This window comes from Ascidiella aspersa, chromosome 5, assembly GCF_963924565.1.
Source record: "Ascidiella aspersa chromosome 5, kaAscAspe10.2, whole genome shotgun sequence".
Taxonomy (NCBI): Eukaryota; Metazoa; Chordata; class Ascidiacea; order Phlebobranchia; family Ascidiidae; genus Ascidiella; species Ascidiella aspersa.
The window spans coordinates 23,417,499-23,438,614 of NC_139451.1; the positions used below are offsets into that span (position 1 = coordinate 23,417,499).

The 21,116-nt window shown below is 36.9% G+C and overlaps 2 protein-coding genes across 3 annotated transcripts; both read right to left on the minus strand.

Annotated features, from left to right (window-relative positions):
• Positions 1–295: 295 nt before the first annotated feature.
• On the minus strand, positions 296–13,979 carry LOC146145491 (exocyst complex component 8-like). Of its 2 annotated transcripts, XM_083389653.1 has the most exons (18): positions 13,840–13,979; positions 12,945–13,100; positions 12,200–12,295; positions 11,484–11,590; positions 11,304–11,416; positions 10,752–10,870; positions 10,241–10,261; positions 9,136–9,209; positions 8,752–8,875; positions 8,188–8,379; positions 7,532–7,631; positions 6,902–6,998; positions 6,221–6,401; positions 5,270–5,400; positions 4,175–4,333; positions 2,885–3,031; positions 1,456–1,641; positions 296–576 (listed from the first exon to the last, which is right to left on the minus strand). In XM_083389653.1, exons 1-18 carry the CDS (start codon positions 13,922–13,924, stop codon positions 505–507), a joined length of 2,160 nt encoding a protein of 719 aa, XP_083245779.1. In that variant the 5' UTR covers positions 13,925–13,979; the 3' UTR covers positions 296–504. The 2 variants fall into 2 exon arrangements, with proteins under 2 accessions (XP_083245779.1, XP_083245780.1); XM_083389654.1 differs by lacking the exon at positions 10,241–10,261.
• A 1,844-nt stretch (positions 13,980–15,823) lies between these two features.
• Positions 15,824–20,860, minus strand: LOC146145492 (heat shock cognate 71 kDa protein). Its single transcript, XM_083390437.1, has 12 exons — positions 20,703–20,860; positions 20,489–20,618; positions 20,145–20,263; positions 19,104–19,343; positions 18,863–18,992; positions 18,505–18,658; positions 18,139–18,286; positions 17,680–18,012; positions 17,296–17,494; positions 16,834–17,066; positions 16,618–16,717; positions 15,824–16,271 (listed from the first exon to the last, which is right to left on the minus strand). Exons 1-12 carry the CDS (start codon positions 20,775–20,777, stop codon positions 16,147–16,149), a joined length of 1,986 nt encoding a protein of 661 aa, XP_083246563.1. The 5' UTR covers positions 20,778–20,860; the 3' UTR covers positions 15,824–16,146.
• Between the last annotated feature and the right edge of the window lie 256 nt (positions 20,861–21,116).

The following is a 21,116-nucleotide window of genomic DNA, read 5'->3' on the forward strand; positions in this document are numbered from 1 at the left end:
TATTCAGAGCTGCAAGTGCTACGATACGAACTTCGTTTAGTACTACTTTTTTATTAGATAGAGAAAACTCAACCAGGACGGTTATTACAACCTTTCGTTTTATAGATCTATGGCGTTTGTTTTGATTTTTAACCTAACAGGTATAGAACAACTGATCCGTTTGGAGAAAAAATTACAACAGCTTTGTCGTAAAAACTTCAGGTTAGGTCCTAACCTAAAAGCCATAACCCGACATATCTTCTAAATAGGCCTTAGTTGGAAGTGACACAACTAACTTAACAACTTTATTCGTAGGGTTAATTTATTGCACGTAGTATAATAATCACACCGAAATATAAGACCGTAAACGATTGAAAAAGCAAAATACAGTTATGGTTATACGAAAATCACACTCGCATTACGAGTAATAAAAATATGCAGGAGTTATACGCAAAGGCGGGCAACGTCAAAATAGCAGAAAAAGAGCTGTTGGTGTGAAGTCCAACTTGTTGTGTTGAGGTGCTTCTACTGACCGATTTCTTTAACAAACTGAACCCTCAAATCAATGAGCTGCTTCGGCGACTGGCGAATCTTTTTCTGCAACGTCAAAACGTGATGAATAATTTACCATTGTTAAATCTTGACCACAAACGCGGCAATACGGGGCCGAAATTGCTTTGACAATCGGCATGTGTGGAAATTTTCACCCAAATCATGTGAAATGGTTTAAAGCCGAAAGATTGAATTCATAATTTCAAACCGGCCGGCCCTTTTTTTTTAAATACGGACGTAGAACACTATTTAGGCTCTTCGAAATAGTTTCAGAGCCTGCAAAACATTTTTTGTCTTAAAATATTAGAAAAAGTTTAACTGATTCAAGGGAATCAAGTGACAATTTTCTTGAGCTTTACTTTTTTAGTGCAATATGGTCCTCTGAATCACTAAAAATTACAGGGGACTGACCGTGCAAATTATTTTTGAAAATTTTAAAACCCTGGTTTAAAAAAAGTACCTGGCAACCGGAGTACCAACGACAACTCTGGTGACAATTCACATGTGTTTAAGCTTGAAATGGCACCAAAAAAATCGTTTTTCTACAATTGGTGGAAGGCTAACACATTGCTTTGATAGGGAAAAGAGCGCAAAATTAATCCAAATGGCGTTAAAAAAATCGGAATTTAATGAATATAAGTCAGGTCTTCGTAGTTCCTATTACTTCCAATTCTGAATATAAATCTAGCTCAGAACAGATCTCAATAAATCCAATTGTGAAGCATTGCAGTCGGCGATGGAACCAAAACAAACGGCCACCGAACCATTTGGTTGCTTTTGGTCGAGACCCATAGGTTTAAAACACTGATATAGGGTTCGCAAATGCGACCGATTAACACAATACCCTTTGAATTACAATTACCAGAGGAGCTGTTGTTTGAATGATACAATATCCTTGGGTTTAAATAAAGGCGTTGTGTTAACCTGTATCTTGTTCTCGACCAGGGGCAGCAGACAGTCGACCAGGAATCGTGCGTTCTCACGAATCAGGCTAGCCTTGTCCTTACGCTCAGTCTCGCAGCGCAGACAACCGGCAGTAAACTCGGTGTAGAGCGACACCACCTCGGCGATCTCGGCCAGTACCGAGCGCTGCAACTCCGGCAGAAGCATCTGGAAGGAACAAGGATAGTTTTTTGTCGACGGGCGAGGTAACTTTCCAGCGCTGCTACCAAGGCTATGGAGTCGGTTAAAAACAACCCGAGTCCAACTCCCAAATTCGACTCCGGCCAAATGTGCGATTTCGTTGAGCCTCGAGTCCGGGTGCGACCTTACAGCCTGTATTTCACCCATTTACGTAATTAAATGAGGGTTGATATTCAGCAATCCACTTATAGGGATGTCATATAATTCATCCATCCACAACACATGATTGTATTTTTTTTTACAATAGGCTATGTTGCCTTTACAATTTACAGTTTGCGTCAAGATCAGTTTTAAAACTTGGTACTGCGAATGCGCACATCGGACTCGGGAAGTTTTCCGTAGTCTTACTCAAGTCCCGAGTCCGACTCCAGCAAAACAAACCGAAGCCGTTGAGTCCCGAGTCCGACTCCGCAGCCCTGGCTGCTCACAGCAAAGCAAACACGAAAAAATGCCTAAAACTGGATCGGCGAAAAAAAAATTGCGTCGTTTTTTATAAAAAAAAGCGATGGGTAAATAGGAATTCTGTGAGATTTGTTTGCGGTATGAACATCCGGATCAAATGCGTCGTTTTTTATGTGCAAAGTTAACGTTGAAAGAGGAATGTACGAGGGGTCAACAGGCGACAAACGAAGTTATGTTACGAAAAAGTTCAGCAACCCGTGATACAATATATAGAATCCTTTTCGTTATAGAGCAGAGTTTTGTAGATACGTAGAATTTACTACTTTCCTAACAAAAAATCGAAAATTAGCATTGTTATGAAGTAGAAAATAGTTTAACTTTCTGCAATAAGCAGCACATGAAATGAGAAATATAACATTATCTAAAGTCAAATGAAAATTTTTAAAGTGTATGTCTTAGAAAAACAAAACAAGAAAGAAGTATGGATATTAAAACAAATGCAAGTTGCAATACTTTCCCCAATTTAATTCTGTTTTCTGAAAAATGTATAGCTCTGTCGACACCCTTTTCTATTATAAAGTAAAACGGGGCAAGAAACAAATAGCATGTAAACCGTCCTAATCGGCCTCTACATATTTTGTGTCACGTTTTACGGAAATAACTCAAAAAAGTCTACTTCGATCGTCCTATATTAGCATATCAAATCTAAGATAATTTTAAGTAGCAACCGACACATATATTTGATTGAAAAACATCAGCGGTTCGACAAATACATGATTGAAAAAAGGGAGTCTACCACGATACTTACTCTCATTGCACTACCAACGTAAGTAATGACCGCTCTGGTGAAAGCCAGCGTGGAAGCGGTCAGTCGAACGAAGCAGTTGTCGTAGCAGTAATCAATGAAGGACTTGATTCCTAACAGCGACATTTCTTCCACTATCTTTTCCGTGGCCTGAAAGCACAAAAATCACCATAAACACCCCGAGTCACAACTATGGGAATATAACCATATACGGCTCGGCGTAATCAGCAAGAAAATTCAACCTAGATACAATCATTCTGGTAAATAATAGAGAGAGAATTTGCCTATTAGTAACACATTTTTTCAGGTAAAGAAATGCCGCTATAGGCGAAATATATTTTCTTTTACCCAGCGATGTTACATAGTTGATCTTTAGAAACATTTTCATAAGTGGATTGTTAACAATACATAACACAATATTTTAGTTACATAAACGGGTAGAATACATGTTACAGAGTCGCAACGGAGTCGGCAAATTTGGCCCAAGTCGGAATTATCTTTAGTCGACTCCACAGCCCTGTTTATTTCGCATACTATACCATATTCCTTAAATTTTGCTCATTTGACTTCGGGACTCAACGGAAGTCGGATAATTTAGCTTCAATCCGACGTGCACATGAACAAGTTTGTAACCGAAAAAGTTAGCACACAGTAGTAAAGGTAGAATTGCGTAGGGTGGAGATTTTTTAACCCAAGTCAAGCGGGTGACCCCCCTATAAGTTATTTTGTTGCGAACTAATGAGATGTTTTTGTATTCTATCTAGTAATTCGTTAGCTTTGTTTTCAAATTTTCGTGTTATTCGCTCGAAATGCAGCTTGGCGAACAACAAATCACATTTTGCAAAAAAAAAACAATAAAAGTCTGTTTTTTCAAGATGTTCCTCGGAAGTTGCTCTATGACAAAAATGTTCAAGTATTGGTGCATGGTTGTTTCTCGACTCGCTCCTCTCTGAGCCTGCATAGCTCAGTTGGTAGAGCGACGGTCCCGGCTTGACCGGAGGTCGTGAGTTCGAACCTCACTGCAGGCCAGTTGTTTTTCTGGCTTGCTCTGCTTGCATCATAGATCGACAGATTCGGCGAGTCTGCGATGGCTTTTAGGTGTACTTTTTTCAAGATGAATATACTTTTTGCTATTGTAATACTTTCCTCAGTAGTTCACACCAGGTCTAATCAGGGTGGCAAATTCTTCTGGAATCGAGTCGAGAGTTAGACCCGAAATTATTTCTTAGGCCGAAAAGGACTGGGACTCGGTCTCGAATAGTCTTAAATCGACTCGGCAGACGTGCTACGAACCTGCGGTGTAGCCATGTTGGTGGGTCGCCACACCTCTTCGGAGTTACGCAGCTTCGTGGCGTCGATTATCTTCTGCTTGTGTCCGCTTAGCGAAGCCTGGATGCGGGGAAGGAGCAGGCTGTTCAGGAGGAAGTCAAGGTCGAGTCCAAGATCGTGAAGCTGGACGAGGAGGAAATTTATGGGTTTATTTTAATCGGAGGCCCATTTTGTAACACAAATAAGTATACAGGTGATTTTGATGAAATAGACATGCTTGCTTTGGTTTACTAAAAGGAAAAAGGTCTTCTGGTATTTATTTCTGTTATCCGACGTTTTGGCTCGTTATACAGAATGCCTTCATCAGGGAATGCAACACACCGTCGTCTCCCTTATCGCTTTTATTTTGTTCGTTGGTTATCGCATTTTTTTCTCCTTTTTTGTATGTTGTGTTTGTTTGCGCGGTGTTGATGAAGGCATTCGGTATAGGTGGTCCAAACGTCGAATAACATACATAAGATCAGGAAGAGCTTCGTTTTTTTAGTATACTATGTCTGGTAGCAACAGCATATTTATTGCTTTGGCTTAATTTATTACACAAAGTTAAAAAGGGAGAGAGGGGCATTACTGGTCTAATTTATAAAAAAAAAACGCGTTTTACAAGACATTGAACCTTATGAATAAAACATGTTTGACGTGTCGTTGTTTAAAGTATTTGCCCAAACGTTGTATGAAAATCCAACCAGCAAACAATCAATAAATACCAGTGTCGACATATTCAAGAAATTTACGCAACTGATTTTATTTTGAATACACATTTAGGAGCATAAATGTTGGAGGTTGAAGAAATACGTAATAAGAATACCAAAGTCCATACAGAAGTAGGAATTATTTTGAACGTTTCGAATAACTTTTTATTCATTTTCAGCATCATGTTTAAATGAATAAAGAGTTATTCGAAACATTCAAAATGATACTCCCTATACTTCTGTATGGGCTTTGATAGTTTTATTACGTAAAACAGATTCTATTGATCCATACACGGGCTTTTAAGTCCAGTGATACATTCAAAACAACACATAACAACAAAATGAAGCAAATTTTCAGGCATAAACTGACCTTTTCCGAGTGCGCCTGGGCGTTTTGCACGCACTCCGCCACCTCGTCGATATCCGCACTCCGACCAAAGACCTGCTGCGAGAAAGTCTCCACGAAAGAGGTGAGTTCGCTCTGAGCCCAAACCACAAACGCTGCAAGGAAACGAAAAAGAGGACACTTAGTTTGACCGGGTCTCCTAACGGAATCGGGCCGCAAAAATGTTTATAGCAGGCTAGAATGGTTTGAAGTATAAACAGAAAAGTAGTTACTGTGTTTATTTTGGAGCATAATGGCGACCTGGACCCCAGCTCAACTTGCATGGCTGTGCAATTATTCCAAATCTACAATATGCTGTTTTTGTCGCCGTGTTATTTGATGAATTCCGTACTAACGTGACCAGGTCGCATAGTACCCTTTCTCCATTCGTTTAATTCAAAATTTCGTTTTTCTGGATCAACGTTGCCTATTGGCTGATCCAAAGAGCATTAAGCAGTGTTGTTAAAACTTAAGTCCATGGCTTGGATTTAGTCCACTTGAATCACTGTTTTTAAATGACTTGATATGTTTTAAGTTGTTTCGTCAAATTGGCTTGACTTGGTGGAGTCTTTGAGTGAAATGACTTTGGTGGAAGTTTAGTGTTTAAATGCATTTGAAATTTTATTATAAAAATGAACTATTTACCTCAAATGATGGTTTTGTTATATTTAGCCAAATTATTGCTCATAAACGGACGAGTTTACCAATATTAAATATTTATCGTTAAATTTTAAAATCAGTGATTTGACTTGTTTTGCCCTGCTCTTAATCACCACTTGACTGGGCCAACTGATGACTTGGGACTGGGACTAGGACTGGACTTGTTTTTTATTCAAAAAGACTTGGCTTGGACCGAAGTTATTCTACATTTGACCTGACTGGGACAAAATCTGATTTAAAATGACTTATTTACAACACTGGCAAGATGTAACCTACACGAGAAGCATCCGGGCTGGTCCTGAAAGGAGAGCTGGAACTCTCGGGCCGTTTCCTCCAGATTGCTGAAGAAGACCTTACAGAGCTTGCCGATGTAGAGCGGCAGGGATCCTTCGGTTCGCAGCTGACGAACAGCGAACGCTACGGCGCTGCTGCGGTTGCTCAGGAAGAGGTGACAAGCCTGTGGACAGACATGGGTGACTAGATTTATTTTTAGCTTTTTCAAATTGGAATTCGAATCAGATCGTGTCATTTTTTTTTAAATTAGATCATTTTGGTTCTATTAAATTAGATTGAATGAGATCATTTAGTTCGAAATTAAAAATTAACTAGAATTATAATTACCTTAAAAAACGAATATCTTAAAAATTCTGTAAAAAAAAAACGATTTTCAACGACCATTTGAACTAGAATTACATTTAATTTTTCACAATCAATTTAATTTAAATCGCAAATTATAATAATTGCGTTTGTTGCTTTGATTGATTTTTTCATACTCTCAACCGCATATATTGAGAAGGTTTTTAACTTATCTCCATTGCTTTCTTATTACTTATACCTTGTTTCGTTAGACTGAGGGCCGCATACGTAATTTAATTGTAGGACGTCGTGAAGCGCTCATACACCTAATGGTCGTAAAGCAAGGACCCCAGCATTAAACGTACCACAGTTACAACTTACCTTGGAGCTTTCGCCCAGTTTGATGAGCAGAACAACAGGTCGTCGTATGACGCGAGGTCCGCCGCGCAAACTTCTATCTGGCGAAGCACGTAGTTCTCTACGCAAAGCAATGACGAGTGAAAAAACAAGAACCGCTATGGCAGTGCTTCGCGAAAGCATTTCTAATGTTACGAAGCATTTCTAAATGTTACAGTTTTCTACATTTTTACAACTAAGTAACAAATACAATTGGATGTGTTTTGTCGCATTAACTATTTCAGTACGTATATGCCAGTATTAAATATGCAGGTTTTATGCAACTGTTAACCTATGTATCTCCAATTAGTTGGATTTTAAACTATTGCTAAACAATTTGGTCAAATCTCATTGTGGGTCGCACAATAAAACTTGCATTAAAGGTGGGTCGCGACATGAAAAAGGGTTAGAAAGCACTGCATTAGGGGATACTATAATGATCGTTGTTGCATGAGCCGTTTGATTGATAGGCTTGTAATAAACAACGTCAAAATTACCTTTATCAGGGTCAAGTCATGTGTCCAAATGCCTTTCAATTGAACAACTAACTGTTGCCAAAAATTTACAATTTGAATTGCATGCGCAAAAAATTATATACAAATACTTGTTAAATACCTTGCCAAAACATCTACGAGTTGTTGCCTTTTATTTGCGAGCTTTTGTTCAAAGTCGGATCTCGCCGGACACTCGTTTACATTCTGGAGGTATTCTTTGGCTAAAAAAAATTATTATTATACGTGGTATTGCTGTGTTCTTCATGTTGTAAGTTAACAACGATAATAAGCCTTGGTTAAAGTTACGTAAAATATATTTGAAAACAAATAAAAAACAGACCAATCTCACGCATTGAAAATTTTTGTGTACTGGCGTCTGATATATATTATTTAACATAAATATAGCATTATTGGGATACTAAAACATAACTATATAAATCAAATTATAAATACCCGTTTTTGGTTTGATTGTACCCATGCGCAATTAAAGATTTAAGTTTTTCATAAAGAAATTGTACTTGCAAAGTTAAATATTTGGGAAAACTTTGGACTCAGGATGTTAACAAATCACGGTGCTTTTTGAAAAGAAATGGATACCCAATATGTATATAGAACAACAAATTATGTGAGCGACCCAAAGATACCACCTTAAACGATTATAAATACAGACACGACCAATAGGCATTAGATGGCTCCAATTGAATACAGACATCCCTACATTTAACAACAAGAGAAACATGGCGCTTCATTTTACCATGCAAATTTCGTGTTACTTACTGTTTAAAATTAAATCCACAGCCTGTTCAAAGTTTCTCTGTGCAATAAACACATCCAAATCCTCGGGCATCTCATGCAGCCAATCAGCGTTCAGCCTTTCGTCATGCGTCATGAAGTTCTTGTCCGGCGTTGCTTGTGCTTTTCCGTCGGAATTGATAGCCTCGGTAAGCGCGGTCTCAAACTCAGTGAAAGCTGGGTGGTGAAAAGAAATAACATTTGCCAGCCGACCGGCCAACTGGAATGAGTTTGCTTACTCTGCAACTTACACTTTTAACGGTAAAATGTGATGTAGCATTTCATGAAAAACCAAATTTCCTATTTTTTAACCCCCAAAAAAATTGTTTGGCATCATGCAAAGTTAATTTGCAAAATAAGAGTTAACGAATATGAGCAGATAGACTGTTATTCAGATTTTATTTTCTATTAGTTTAAATTAGTACATATCCTAGGGATAAACAATAAGTATTTTGGTTGGAAAAAATTCTGCACCAAGTGGACTTTTTGTGAAGGCACCTTCAGCTAGTACTAGTACACACCTATAAAGGGTAAAAAAAATTCACTCACGATTTAGGCTTTGTTTTGTTGGGGACTCCAGCAATGGGGAAGTGGCAGAGGCCAGGTCAGATTTTTTCTCCTTATCGCTTAAATGCTTTCTCTTAGTTGCATCAACAATATCCAGCCATTCTCTCTTTAGAAACATATGCCAGTTTTGAAGGATAAGTTGTCAATTTAGCATCGCTTTGCATGGCAAGGTGTAACAGTATTGGTCAAATACCTTCTTAGATAAGAAATTAGTAAAGAAACACAGGATTTAACAGTTGCTACATAATAAACGCACACTGTTAATTTCAGTTTGCCAACTTCACCAGTGGAGTAAATTTGAAGACCATGTTTTACAGAGGGTTGAATAGGTTATTGTAGTTAAACTCAACAAAACATTAACAATACCTTTTCCTTTGCACTTTCGCATTGAAACATTCTTGAATCAGGAAAAATCAAGACTTTAAAGGCATTCTTTACAGCTATAGAAGTACAAAGTTTCAAATGTTAAAGATGGTAGAGCATTAACAATATTACATTCATCTCAATAATAATCATTGTGGTATGTCCATATAGCAATATTAACAAAAAGAGTTATGTTGCAGCTATTTTTTAGGCTATGACAAGGCAATTTTGATAAAGAGATATTTCATAAAAAAAAATCAACAAAAAATTAGTACTTGATTTACAAACCTTGTTTGGGAGTAGGTTGTTAAAATTAGTTTGCAGTTATCTGCACAATGGTTAATTAGCATTTACATTCCATCACCAAATATAATACGAATTTTTACCTGATCTCACACTAGGAACACTAAACTTTATACTTTACTGAAAAAATGACTGGCAAAACTTGCACTGTAGTAACTGTAAACAGGTATACAGACTTGCTAGGTACCTGGAGTAGATGTAAAAAACGCAAAGCCTTCCCTGCCTGTAAATTAATAACATAAATAATACTTTAAAATTTGGTAATCTTTTTTTAAAACTACATAAAGAAGTTTACACATGTAAATCGATTTCATTAAATAACTAAGGCTTTCCTTTCTATAAAGGTTAAAAAAATTGTTTCATAATTCTCATATCTGATAATATTGACTGCACTAAACTCTTATTAAATACTTTTATGAACCTTTTTTAATTGTATAACTTCACAATCCTTCAGAATAACGCAAAACTGGAAATAATTATTATGCTACCCTTTTAAAATGAGAATCAAAATAAAACTAAGTTAAACAATTTCACTTGATAACTAAAAACAAAATATACTCTTTCTTATTTGAATTGCTGATTAGACAAATTTGCTAAATTTTTTAACACTTTCTTACATAAAGACAAAAAGCTAGTAAAATAACAGAACAAGGTTATTGAAACTTTCCTATTCAACCTTTCATCAATTTACTAATTTATTTCACCCATATCACCAAGCCATATCCCTAATTAACCAAAAAACACCAATGCATTTGAATTAATTACAACATGCATATTAGTTCCCTTAGCTTTGTTCACGACTTACTTTTTGCAGGAACCTTTTTACCTACGATTTTTATTATTAAAATAAATCAAAGTATTTAGAAGAAAAAACATACTTGGTGTTGCACAACTAACAAAAATTAAACTATAAGTTTAAACAATCTTTAAAAATAAAATAAATCATTTGGCTAACAGATGAAAGTTAACAGCAAAGCTAAAACAAAAAAAAAGTTGCATGCTAGGATTTAAAGTGTTTGGTTTCTTAAAATGGTTATTAATATTGGTAAAGTCTTTTTTTCTGAATAAGAGTAATAAATGACAATCAAATATTCTATTTGTTTTGTTTTTACAGTTATACTATTGTTTGTTTGGGATAACAGTAATATATATACATATGATAATTACTAAATCAAGCGATCCGTTTGCTTTCTTTTTAAAGTTAAACAATTGTTTGTTTAGGATTTTCTGTTTGCAGTTGAATAATATATAAGAACAGAAAGCATGTTGTAAAATAAAAGTTGTTAAAAAGAAAGTCACTGTGCAACAACACTCACGCCCTACATCCCTTGCGTTGACCATGGCCAGAGTGTCAATCTCCCAAAGAACCTGAAACTTGTATTTTCCAGCGACAGCATTTCCCCTTCTTGTGCTTACCCAGGTTGTAACGACCACACTGCGAGCAAAATCAACCTGTTTATTCGACTTTTAGTTACTAACTTGACCAGGTTAAACTAGCAGAAGACTACAAATTGACAAGAAAAAGTGACCAATAGATCATAGCACAGAATAAGCTATTTATTGAACTCTAGTAAATATTAACACTTATTATTTAAAATTAATGAGGTAAGCTCGTATCTGCTGCCGAAATGTTGATTTATACTTTGTTTACACCAAAAGAGAGATTTCAATTTATTGATATGTTACCGGGTGGAACTAACTCTATTTCTATTAAATATTGTTGTCAAATTATTGGAGCGTTTCGGTTTTACTAAACGCTGTGGTCTTTAATTTTGATTTCACAATTTGTTTAATTTTAAAATTATAAACTCAATTGACAAAAAACATGATATAATTTAAGAAAAAATAACAATTTTTTCTATATTTACCAATCGTTAAATAGATACATATGGATTTTTCCAACAGGATTAAAAGTGTCGGTGTTCAGTTCAGTTACATCGCCATCATGAACCAGGTACCTTCCAGGAGCTTCTAAAATGTTCTGCAAAAATTATTATTATTTTTTTATGTGTGAAAAGTGTCAAAACAAATTTCTGCTGGCCACTTACAGTGCAGCCTTCCACTTTCCCAACAAGCGCAGACATGACTTTTCTCTGTTCCAGTTCCTTGTCAGCTTGCTTTTTCTTGCTGTCGTCTACCCCTTGTGGGCTTTCACCTGAAAACAAAATTATGCACCATAAGAGTTAAATAAAAAACAGCAACTTATTATTAAAGTTTGAACTTTGCTGCTACAGAGAGAACAGTGTAATAGAAACCAGTGTATAATTATCACTTGTAAATATTTTGAGATAAAAATCAGACTAAGAAGTGAGATGTGCATGAGCTAAGAAACCACTGAAGATAATTTAGCATATTTTCTTTAAAATAATAATAATAAATGTCATCCCTTAATGGAAAAAGAACCAAGTAACTCTACATAGAAAAACATTTCCTTAACACTGAGCTCGCCATAACAACCTTGGCCACCTTTTAAGGCAATGCAGGGATTTTCATAAATATTTTTCTAGTTATTCAAAATCTAACCTAAGTGGTGCACCATACCTTAAAGGTTACATAAAAAGAGCCACACCAATTTTAAAAAATAAAACCAGATTTCTATAAAAAGGTACAGCAATTCAACTTAAGTTGTAATGTGTTTTATTGAGATAACATCTAATTTAATCCTAACAATAGTTGTTAGTGTGGCACATCTGATTAACAAAGTAAAAAAATTGATGAAGCCAACGGGTTAGCCAGCTTGCCTTAAATCTAGTCATTGGTATACCTTTTCCTTTGGTGGTATAAAGGGTTGTCATAACTTCCATCAGGTTTTTCTGCTCTGTCAAGATATGGTTGAGCTGAAACATTTCCCCTTCCAAGTCTACAAGAAAATTTAAAATGAATAAAAAACTGTTAATACTATGGGTGAGAACTGAGGTTTGTAATGTATATCAAAACCCAAAACAAACCAACTTTATTAGCATATGGCAAAATACAAACCAATTTACATATGAAATTTCCATAGGGTATAAAGCCCAAATAAAACTAATCCAACACTTTTTTATATCATGCTGTTTCTCTCAAAAAAATATCCAACCTTGATTATATAAACATGTCAAATATAAATAAAGCAGTCACTCTAGCCCTGTTTAAAGCTTTTAAACAGACAATAAAATACATAGGGACATCTTCTGGAAAAATCACATGATAATGTGCCCTCACAATTACACAATAACATCAAATTATTGCTACCATCTAAGGTGGCCAATCCCACATTTAGCCCGATTGTATTGCCTTCCTACCAACATATTAGGCATGAAATTCTTGCCCAAAACCAATGACGTCATTTGGTGGAAATATCACCTTGCTAAATAAAAGACGCATTTATGGCGCAGGATTTGGCATTGGATTTCAGCCAAAATCATTGTGTAAATTGTTGGTGGCCAAATTATGGATTGCAGTGGGGACAAATAAATAATAAAAGTATTTATACAGAAAAGTATGTATTTTGTCTCATTTCGAATTATTACATGATATTTCTTTTGCTGTGTCAATAAATAGCTGGTAGTTGTGATAAACTTGTTTCTTAAGTATTTGAGCAGTCTCTTCACCAAGTGCCTGGACTCTGTGACGATTTTCTTGTAAGTCTTTGTCTCCATCAGATTGGGCACTGATGCTTTTGGCAACTAAAAGAAAATAAATAAATTATGAAAATGTAGGTATACATCTGTCCCATTATTTAGATTTAGTTACAATGGTAAAAATGAAAAAAAAAGTGTTAGTTTTACAGTTTTACAATTGAGAATAGAAGGACTAAGTTTATTAGGCCTGTAATAGATTTGTTTATTGATGTTTTGGAATTGTTTAAAAGTAAGATTTTTTGTTCTTGATGAAAGGTTTCCTATATTTTCAGCCCTATATATTTAAGTTGTTCATGGCTTAAGTTAAAAAATTGTACCTGAAAATAGTAATAATTAGCACCGTGTTAGAGAGATGGTTGGATTTTTATTTTTTTGGAAATGAAACAACTAAAACTCAGTACGAAGTAACAAGCAAAAATTACAGTTGTTTGTTCCAGGTTGCAGTGAAAGACCGTAAGGTACATCGAGTCAACTGCACCCTAACATCGTTATGCTTATGCATTTCAGAATAAGATAGAAATGAGGCTAGAAATAAATTGTTTTTGCATAATAATAAATATCTTTAAAATGGCCAGATTTGTGATATCCTGCATTTGTAGTATTTGAATTTGTTTGAAGATAGCTTTTGTGTGAATACTAGGTTTGGAACATAAGGGGCCGTTTCTGCAACTGCGGCCATAGTTGCGCATTTCGCGTTAAAACAACATAAAATGCGGTCAAATATGGGAGAATAAATATAATAATAAAACTTGAACCACCCAAACCAAAAGGCAAATATACTTACATTTATCAGGATCAAAGTTTCTGCTACTCAGCGTTTTCGCGAGCGATGTAGAAACTTTAGGAATTCCCTTAATTGCATCTGCCATTCTGATATATTATTTGACGTTATCTAGTTTTGTTTTCGTTTATTTTTTGTTCAGAAACTATAAAAAAAATATTTTGGAAGAAACAAGGGAAATACCCAATTTAGATCGGATGAGCTAATATTTTTATTTTAATCTTAGGGATCCGAACTGTTTTTACAAAGGGCCGAATAACTGTAAGTGTAAGGCATGACAATTGCTCACCGGATATAAATCTTGTGTTTAACTTTCACTTCTGCAATGGAAATTTCTTTTTGGACTTCCATAGCATTTTGTCCGCGGCTTAATCACTTCCTGTTCACTTAAAAGTTTACATTTTCAGGGAGGTGAAGAACCAAAATCCTCTTTATATAGTTTAACGCGCCATACTTTGTTTAGCTGAACGTGCTAAAGGTTTACCATAAAGACTTTAAATTCTATGTTTTTACAGACCTCCTAAAAGTCTCAGAAATCTAATCGAAAGGCTGGGGAGTCCGACTGCAGGGGAGAAAGTAAAGGCCTAGAAATTAAACACAATCCAGAAAAATCTAACCGTTTTGGACTTACAGCCCTGTATGCCACTCGATACAGCAATCCACCTAAAGGGGTGTCATAAAACTCACCCACACATTACAAGCGGTTGGAAAACATTCAATCCTTTACTATTCTATTCTATCCTTAAGATTTACTGTGGGATGGCCAACCTACGGCCCGCGACCTATTTAATAGACTGTACACGAGGCTATTCCACATCTTTTTTGGGAAACACGCAATATGACCTGAAAATCAAAAATACCTAAAACAGAAAAATCTATAAAACCATAGTATTAAGACCATCGACATAATACAGCTAGATACCCAGTAATATCCCGTACCGCATAAGATCAAAATCGTCTGAATAAGACCTAAATCTGTCGGAATAAGGTCTAAATTCATCGGAATAAGGCCTAAATTCATCGGAATTAGTCCTAAATTCATCGGAATAAAGACTAAATTCATTGAAATAAGGCCTAAATTCATCGGAATAAGTCCTAAATTCATCGGAAGAAGACCTAAATGGCCATAATAACGCCAGACCCTGTGGGTAGAGGGTATGGGATTATCGGGGGCCATCGCTCTGGAATCGGCCATTTTGGTGCCAAGGTTTGGACACCATAGTCTGACCGGCGCCGCTGTTTTGGCAACGGATTTTCTGTCCTGTTTGGGGTTAGTGTTGAAATTATTAGGGGAGTTAGTGATCTACTTAGGGGTGGGGGTTGGGGTTAGTTAAAGTGTTTTTTAGGCCTTATTCCGACGGATTTATGACTTATTCCGATTAAGACGATAGAAATACCATTAGGTATTAGTCCTATTTTGGCCTTATTTACGAATTGTGTTGGTGTTGTTCTTATCTCGGTCTTACGGCTGGAGTTCATTTTTTGGTGATTTCGAATGCCTAAAAACATTTCTTTTTGCTCTTATGCACAAAAAGCAAAACATCCTAGATTTATCCATGATCAACGGTCGTCGCGGGTGTTATCGAATGCGTAAAGTTTACACAGTTAAAATTTAATGGCCACTGTGACTTTCCTGAGTTTTGTTTCGGCCCGCGACTAGAAAAATGTTGCCAACCCGTTATTTACAGGGTGCGGCCTATAGATTCAAGAGTCCTAAGTACGACAAGCGAAATAAACAAACTCCGTGAAGTTCCTAAACGTGGTACGGCAAGCCCACCGTGGCGAAACAGCGAACATCCGAGAAAAGCAAATTACAAAAAAAACACCGATTGTTGTCGGAAGTCATTCTAAAGTAAACACATCTCTTTGCCAAGACTAGAGAGTTCGGTTTAGTTCCGGGTCTGTCAAGAATTAATTTGAACTTATTTCCGCCCCGCAAATCATAGCCACTGTCCACCCAATTCTAAAAAAATCGGATTATTATATGCTGTATTTGGAATTTTATTGGCATTTACATTTTTTTCTTTTGTATCAAAACAAGATTTGCCAGGCATTGGCTTCCTGGATACACGTATTCCCTCGCGGAGGGAACAGGCCTTACTTGCTGCAAATAGACTTCAGATGTCGAAGTTTGGAATTGAACGGTTCGGTTATGAAGAAAAGAAATAAACAACATCGAAAATAATGATGTACAACAACGCAACGTTCGCACGAGCGAGAATTGCACCAACATGGTATCAAATCGAATAATGAAAGGAAAAGCGATAATTTAAAGAGAAATTCTGCCAGCAGCAAAGTTCCAATGTCGCTTTAGTCGACTTCTTCGATGGTGGGTCCACCGCTGCCTCCGCCACTTGGTGGGGCACCACCGGCACCGGGGAAACCTTCCGGCATTCCACCGGGCATGCCTCCTGGCATACCGCCCGGCATCCCACCTAAAATATAGAGCAAGGTTTTATTTAAGGTTTATCGTAATTCTAAGCGCCGGATTCTTGGGAGTAAATATATTATTAAATAGGGTTAAAACACGGAAGCGCAAAACTATAAAACTTGTTCACAAATAAAAATAGTCATTAGCTGATGGCTGTTGCTACCAGCCAAAGTAATATAAATAAAAAAACAGCTCGCTCGTCTTGTAATTGTAATTATTTACAAACGGTTCGGCAACCTATGTTGGATTTACACAGCTGATGACTTGTTGAGAAACCGAACTTAAACTGAATGACGCACTTTCTCAGGGGGAAGGCGAAGCCATTTTTTAGGAAAGTCTGGAATTATTACCTGGGGCGCCGCCAGCTCCTTGGTACAGTTTGGTGATGATTGGCATCGCGATCTTTTCCAATTCCTTCTGTTGATATTCGAATTCATCCTTTTCGGCAGACTGAAAAAAAAGTAGACATTTGTGAATTAATATACAAATATTAATAATATCATAACTGAGTGAAGTATTTTTAACACACTTATTATATAAAGTTGGCCACGAAAGACGATATTCACCTGGTTGCTTTCAAGCCAGTCCAACGTCTCCTTGACCTTGTTGAGGATTGCGGTTTTGTCCTCGTCCGAGATTTTGTCCTTGACCTTTTCGTCTTCGACAGTGGATTTGAGTTGGAAGGCGTACGATTCGAGGCCGTTCTTCGCCTGGATTCGGTCCTTTTGCTTCTGGTCCTCGTCCTTGTATTTCTCGGCATCGTTAACCATTCTCTCGATTTCCTCCTTAGAGAGACGACCTGAACAAAAAAACAGCCGTGTTATAACCTTTTAAAGAACTAATTGTTGGTAATGGACAAATATCATGCAAGATTGTAATTTTAAGTGTAGTGTAAGTGCAGTGGCATAATTTGTTAGTATGTACTACTAATAACGATTTAATTAAAGGTACAAATCGTTTTCAAAAATATATATATATACATACATATATTTAGGGAGTTTTCATATGAAGAGCGAAATTGGTTCTACCTTTGTCGTTTGTGATCGTAATCTTGTTTTCTTTGCCTGTGCTCTTGTCCATGGCGGTGACGTTAAGAATTCCGTTGGCGTCGATGTCGAAGGTGACATCAATCTGGGGAACGCCACGGGGTGCAGGGGGAATCCCGGAGAGTTCAAATTTACCCAGAATGTTGTTGTCTCTGGTCATGGTTCTCTCACCCTCGTAAACCTGGGTAGAAGAGAGGGTTGTTTTTAAGAGGTTTAAATGTAAGGGTGGAATTATGTTTGTGTTTTACAAGCATCTCAGCGACTCTAGCTGACTTCATGTTTTATCAGAAGTCTAACGTGAACAAATTTTAATCATTGATGGCTTGATGAGGTGTTTCTTAAGTTTTTTTTTATTCAAAATTTTACCTGAATCAAAACTCCAGGCTGGTTGTCGGAGTATGTTGTGAAAGTCTGGGATTGCTTGGTAGGCACCGTGGTGTTTCTCTTGATGAGGGAAGTCATCACACCTCCGGCAGTTTCAATACCAAGAGACAGAGGAGCAACATCCAACAAGAGAAGATCTTGGACCTCTTCAGACTTATCACCACTGAGGATGGCGGCCTGAACAGCAGCTCCGTAGGCAACGGCCTCATCAGGGTTGATGGACTTGTTCAGGTCCTTGCCGTTGAAGAAGTCTTTCAGGAGAGTCTGGATCTTTGGGATACGAGTGGAACCTCCGACCAAAACAATGTCATCAACCTGAATAAACACAAAATGACAATTGTAAAATACTGTTATTTTAAGGATAAAGTATCCAAATATTTAACTTTAAAACAATATCACCCGTCTGTAAATTTATGCAGAATTGTAAACACACATGCTTACCGTGTTTTTGTCCATTTTGGCATCACGGAGAGACTTCTCCACAGGCTCGAGCGTATCACGGAAAAGCTCAGCATTCAGTTCCTCGAATCTGGCTCTGGTAATTGATGTGTAAAAGTCGATTCCCTCGAACAAGGAATCAATCTCAATGCTAAAACAATAAAATGCAAAATAAACAAGCTGTACAATATGCACAACATAAAATACTTGCAAAAACAAATTTGTACTTGGGGTATGTGATTTTTAATGAATTGCAGTCACAATTTGCAAACCTAGGCCTAAACTACTAAAATTTATTAGGTAGTTGTAAGAAATCAAATGTTGCTTTACAACATTTACTGTTATTTGAATAAGCTGTGAACTGCGAACCTTGCTTGGGTCGAAGAAGAGAGAGTTCGCTTTGCCCTTTCGCAGGCAGTTCTTAAACGCCTGACAGCCCTCTTGTTGCCGCTGATGTCTTTCTTGTTCTTTCGTTTAAACTCTTGCATAAAATGGGTGACCATTCGGTTGTCGAAATCCTCGCCTGGATATTACAGAAAAAAGTTGGAAGTTTAATAAAAGCTTAGACAGATGACACAACAGGCTTTTTTATTGTAGTTGGTATCTCAGAGACTCTAGCTAACATCAATAGGTTTCAGAGGCCTAGACACAAAAGTTTTACATCACCGATACCACTTTTAGTTATTCAATTAGGGGTTTGTTTTCTCAATCAAAACAGGATGCCAACCTCCAAGATGAGTGTTTCCGGCCGTAGACTTGACTTCGAAAATTCCATCTTCGATTGTAAGGATGCTAACGTCGAAAGTGCCACCACCCAAATCAAAAATGAGGACATTTTTTTCTTTTCCAGCTGAGACCTGGAAGTAGAATTGGGATATTATTGAAAATTGAAGCCTCACTCATTTTTTTTAAATATAAAAGATTGTCATTAAATTATACTAAAAGTGACAAAATAAAAAGTTAACTACCTTTTTGTCTAAACCATAGGCAATGGCAGCTGCTGTGGGCTCGTTGATGATTCGAAGAACGTTCAAACCAGAAATTGTTCCAGCATCTTTGGTGGCCTGCCTCTGGGAATCGTTGAAGTAGGCTGGCACAGTGACAACGGCGTCGGTGATGGTCTTGCCGAGGTAACTCTCAGCAGTCTCCTTCATGCGGTGCAACACCATGGAGCTGATCTCCTCTGGGAAGAAGGATTTCTTTTCGCCCTGCAATGAAAAGGATAAGTGATTAAACTTCAAGCTTTTAAACACTAAAAAATGTTTGACAGGTTTCATTCTGTGGGACACCAATCTGAAGTGATATAACCCTGTTCTGCATTTCAGTCACAATATTTTTTATAATATGCTAAAAAACATTTGCGAGATAAAACAAACCTATCTTCACACTTTCTAATGTTTGCTGTTAACCCCATTCAAAATTCCGTCATAACAGAGTATTTCGTAAAAAAAATCGCTGTAAAATGAGCAATCAGCCACAAAAACACGCAACGGTTTGTAGTATAGCACCTAATTTTAGCAGGGAAAATATTAGAAATAAGGTTATTATAGCCGTGCAATTTTAAGCAGCAAAATTGTCTCCCCCAGCCAACATCCAAAGATTTTTGGTTTTGGAAAACCAAAACTTATGCCTAGAGAATTTCCAAAGAAAAATAGGCCTTTTAGCGAAACAAACAAAAAATTATTGGTGTCTATCTTCTGTAGCAACAAACTATTTTATGCAGTTCAGCAAATTTTTATTAAATCTAAGATGTGTTAAGAATTATTTTCTACCATTTCACACACATAAAACAAGCGAAAACATATTTTTGTATATTTTATACACTCATATATATATTTTAGGTAAATTTTACTAAAGACACAAACAGAAGTTAAACTTTTAACAAAATGTGCTGATCAGTCCAAATTAACATAGATGTCCTCATACAAATTCGGAAGACCATCGTGAGTTAAAATCATCATTTCAAGCACCAAGGTTCACAAAGTTTCAACAAGAACAAATAAATTTACCTTGTAGTCGACGCGGACCTTGGGCTTGCCACCATCAGAATAAACTTCAAACGGCCAGTGGGTTTTGTCGCTTTGGACAGTGGAGTCATCGTATTTGCGTCCGATCAGACGTTTAGCATCTTTTATAAAAAAAGATTTGATCATTGATAAGTCTTAACTGGAAAAAAACAGCACCTTTTTTACAGTTATGATCAAAATTGAAAACTGGGAAAATGAATGTAATAATACTTAACCCACCTTAACCCAACCCCCCAATATTTACGGTTGATTTAATAATTTTAAGCTCTTCAGGTAGAGTTCTAGACCAGCCCCCCAGAAAAAACTTTTCTGAGTTTTAAACTTACCGAAAACGGTGTTGGTTGGGTTCATGGCGACTTGATTTTTTGCGGCGTCGCCAATTAAACGTTCGGCGTCGGTAAACGCCACATAACTGGGCGTAGTTCGGTTTCCCTGGTCGTTGGCAATAATTTCGACCTGCAAATTAAAAAAAAATCAAGGTTAGATATAGATTACGTGAACCAGAACTAAATTATAAGATTATAGAAGCAATTTACTAACCTTTCCATGTTGAAAGACGCCAACACAGGAGTAAGTGGTTCCAAGATCAATTCCGACCGCTGGTCCCTTGGACATTTTGTAATTTATTGAATTTGGCCTATATCGTTATACTAAAACGAAATTTTGCTAATTGTAGCTGTGCAACAAACAAAACACTAAAGTTTAAAGACTTTCCTTGGTGAAAGACAACTATAACACTAATATTTTAAGATCGAAAGGACTGAGCGCTGAAGACTGCACGTTTCTGTTCTGCTTAAAAACTCTTGTGTCTTGCTGGCACCGCATGGCGATGCCTTTTTTCGCGCCATTCGAGAACATTCGCAAGTGACATCAGGCCCCTTTTTCTAGCACCACGCGCTCGGTCAATGAATAACGAACCACGTGATTGCGGGCTTTTCACGAGGCGTGCCCACT

Coding starts and splice junctions, on each gene's coding strand:
- LOC146145491 (XM_083389653.1), bottom strand. CDS start 13,924: ATGGCAGATGCAATTAAGGGAATTCCTAAAGTTTCTACATCGCTCGCG. Junction 13,101..13,839: donor AAACTTTGATCCTGATAAAT/GTAAGTATATTT, acceptor ATTTTCTTTTAG/TTGCCAAAAGCATCAGTGCC. Junction 8,876..9,135: donor GCGAAAGTGCAAAGGAAAAG/GTATTGTTAATG, acceptor ATGTTTCTAAAG/AGAGAATGGCTGGATATTGT.
- LOC146145492 (XM_083390437.1), bottom strand. CDS start 20,777: ATGTCCAAGGGACCAGCGGTCGGAATTGATCTTGGAACCACTTACTCC. Junction 20,619..20,702: donor GCGTCTTTCAACATGGAAAG/GTTAGTAAATTG, acceptor TTTAATTTGCAG/GTCGAAATTATTGCCAACGA. Junction 20,264..20,488: donor CCCAACCAACACCGTTTTCG/GTAAGTTTAAAA, acceptor TTTTTATAAAAG/ATGCTAAACGTCTGATCGGA.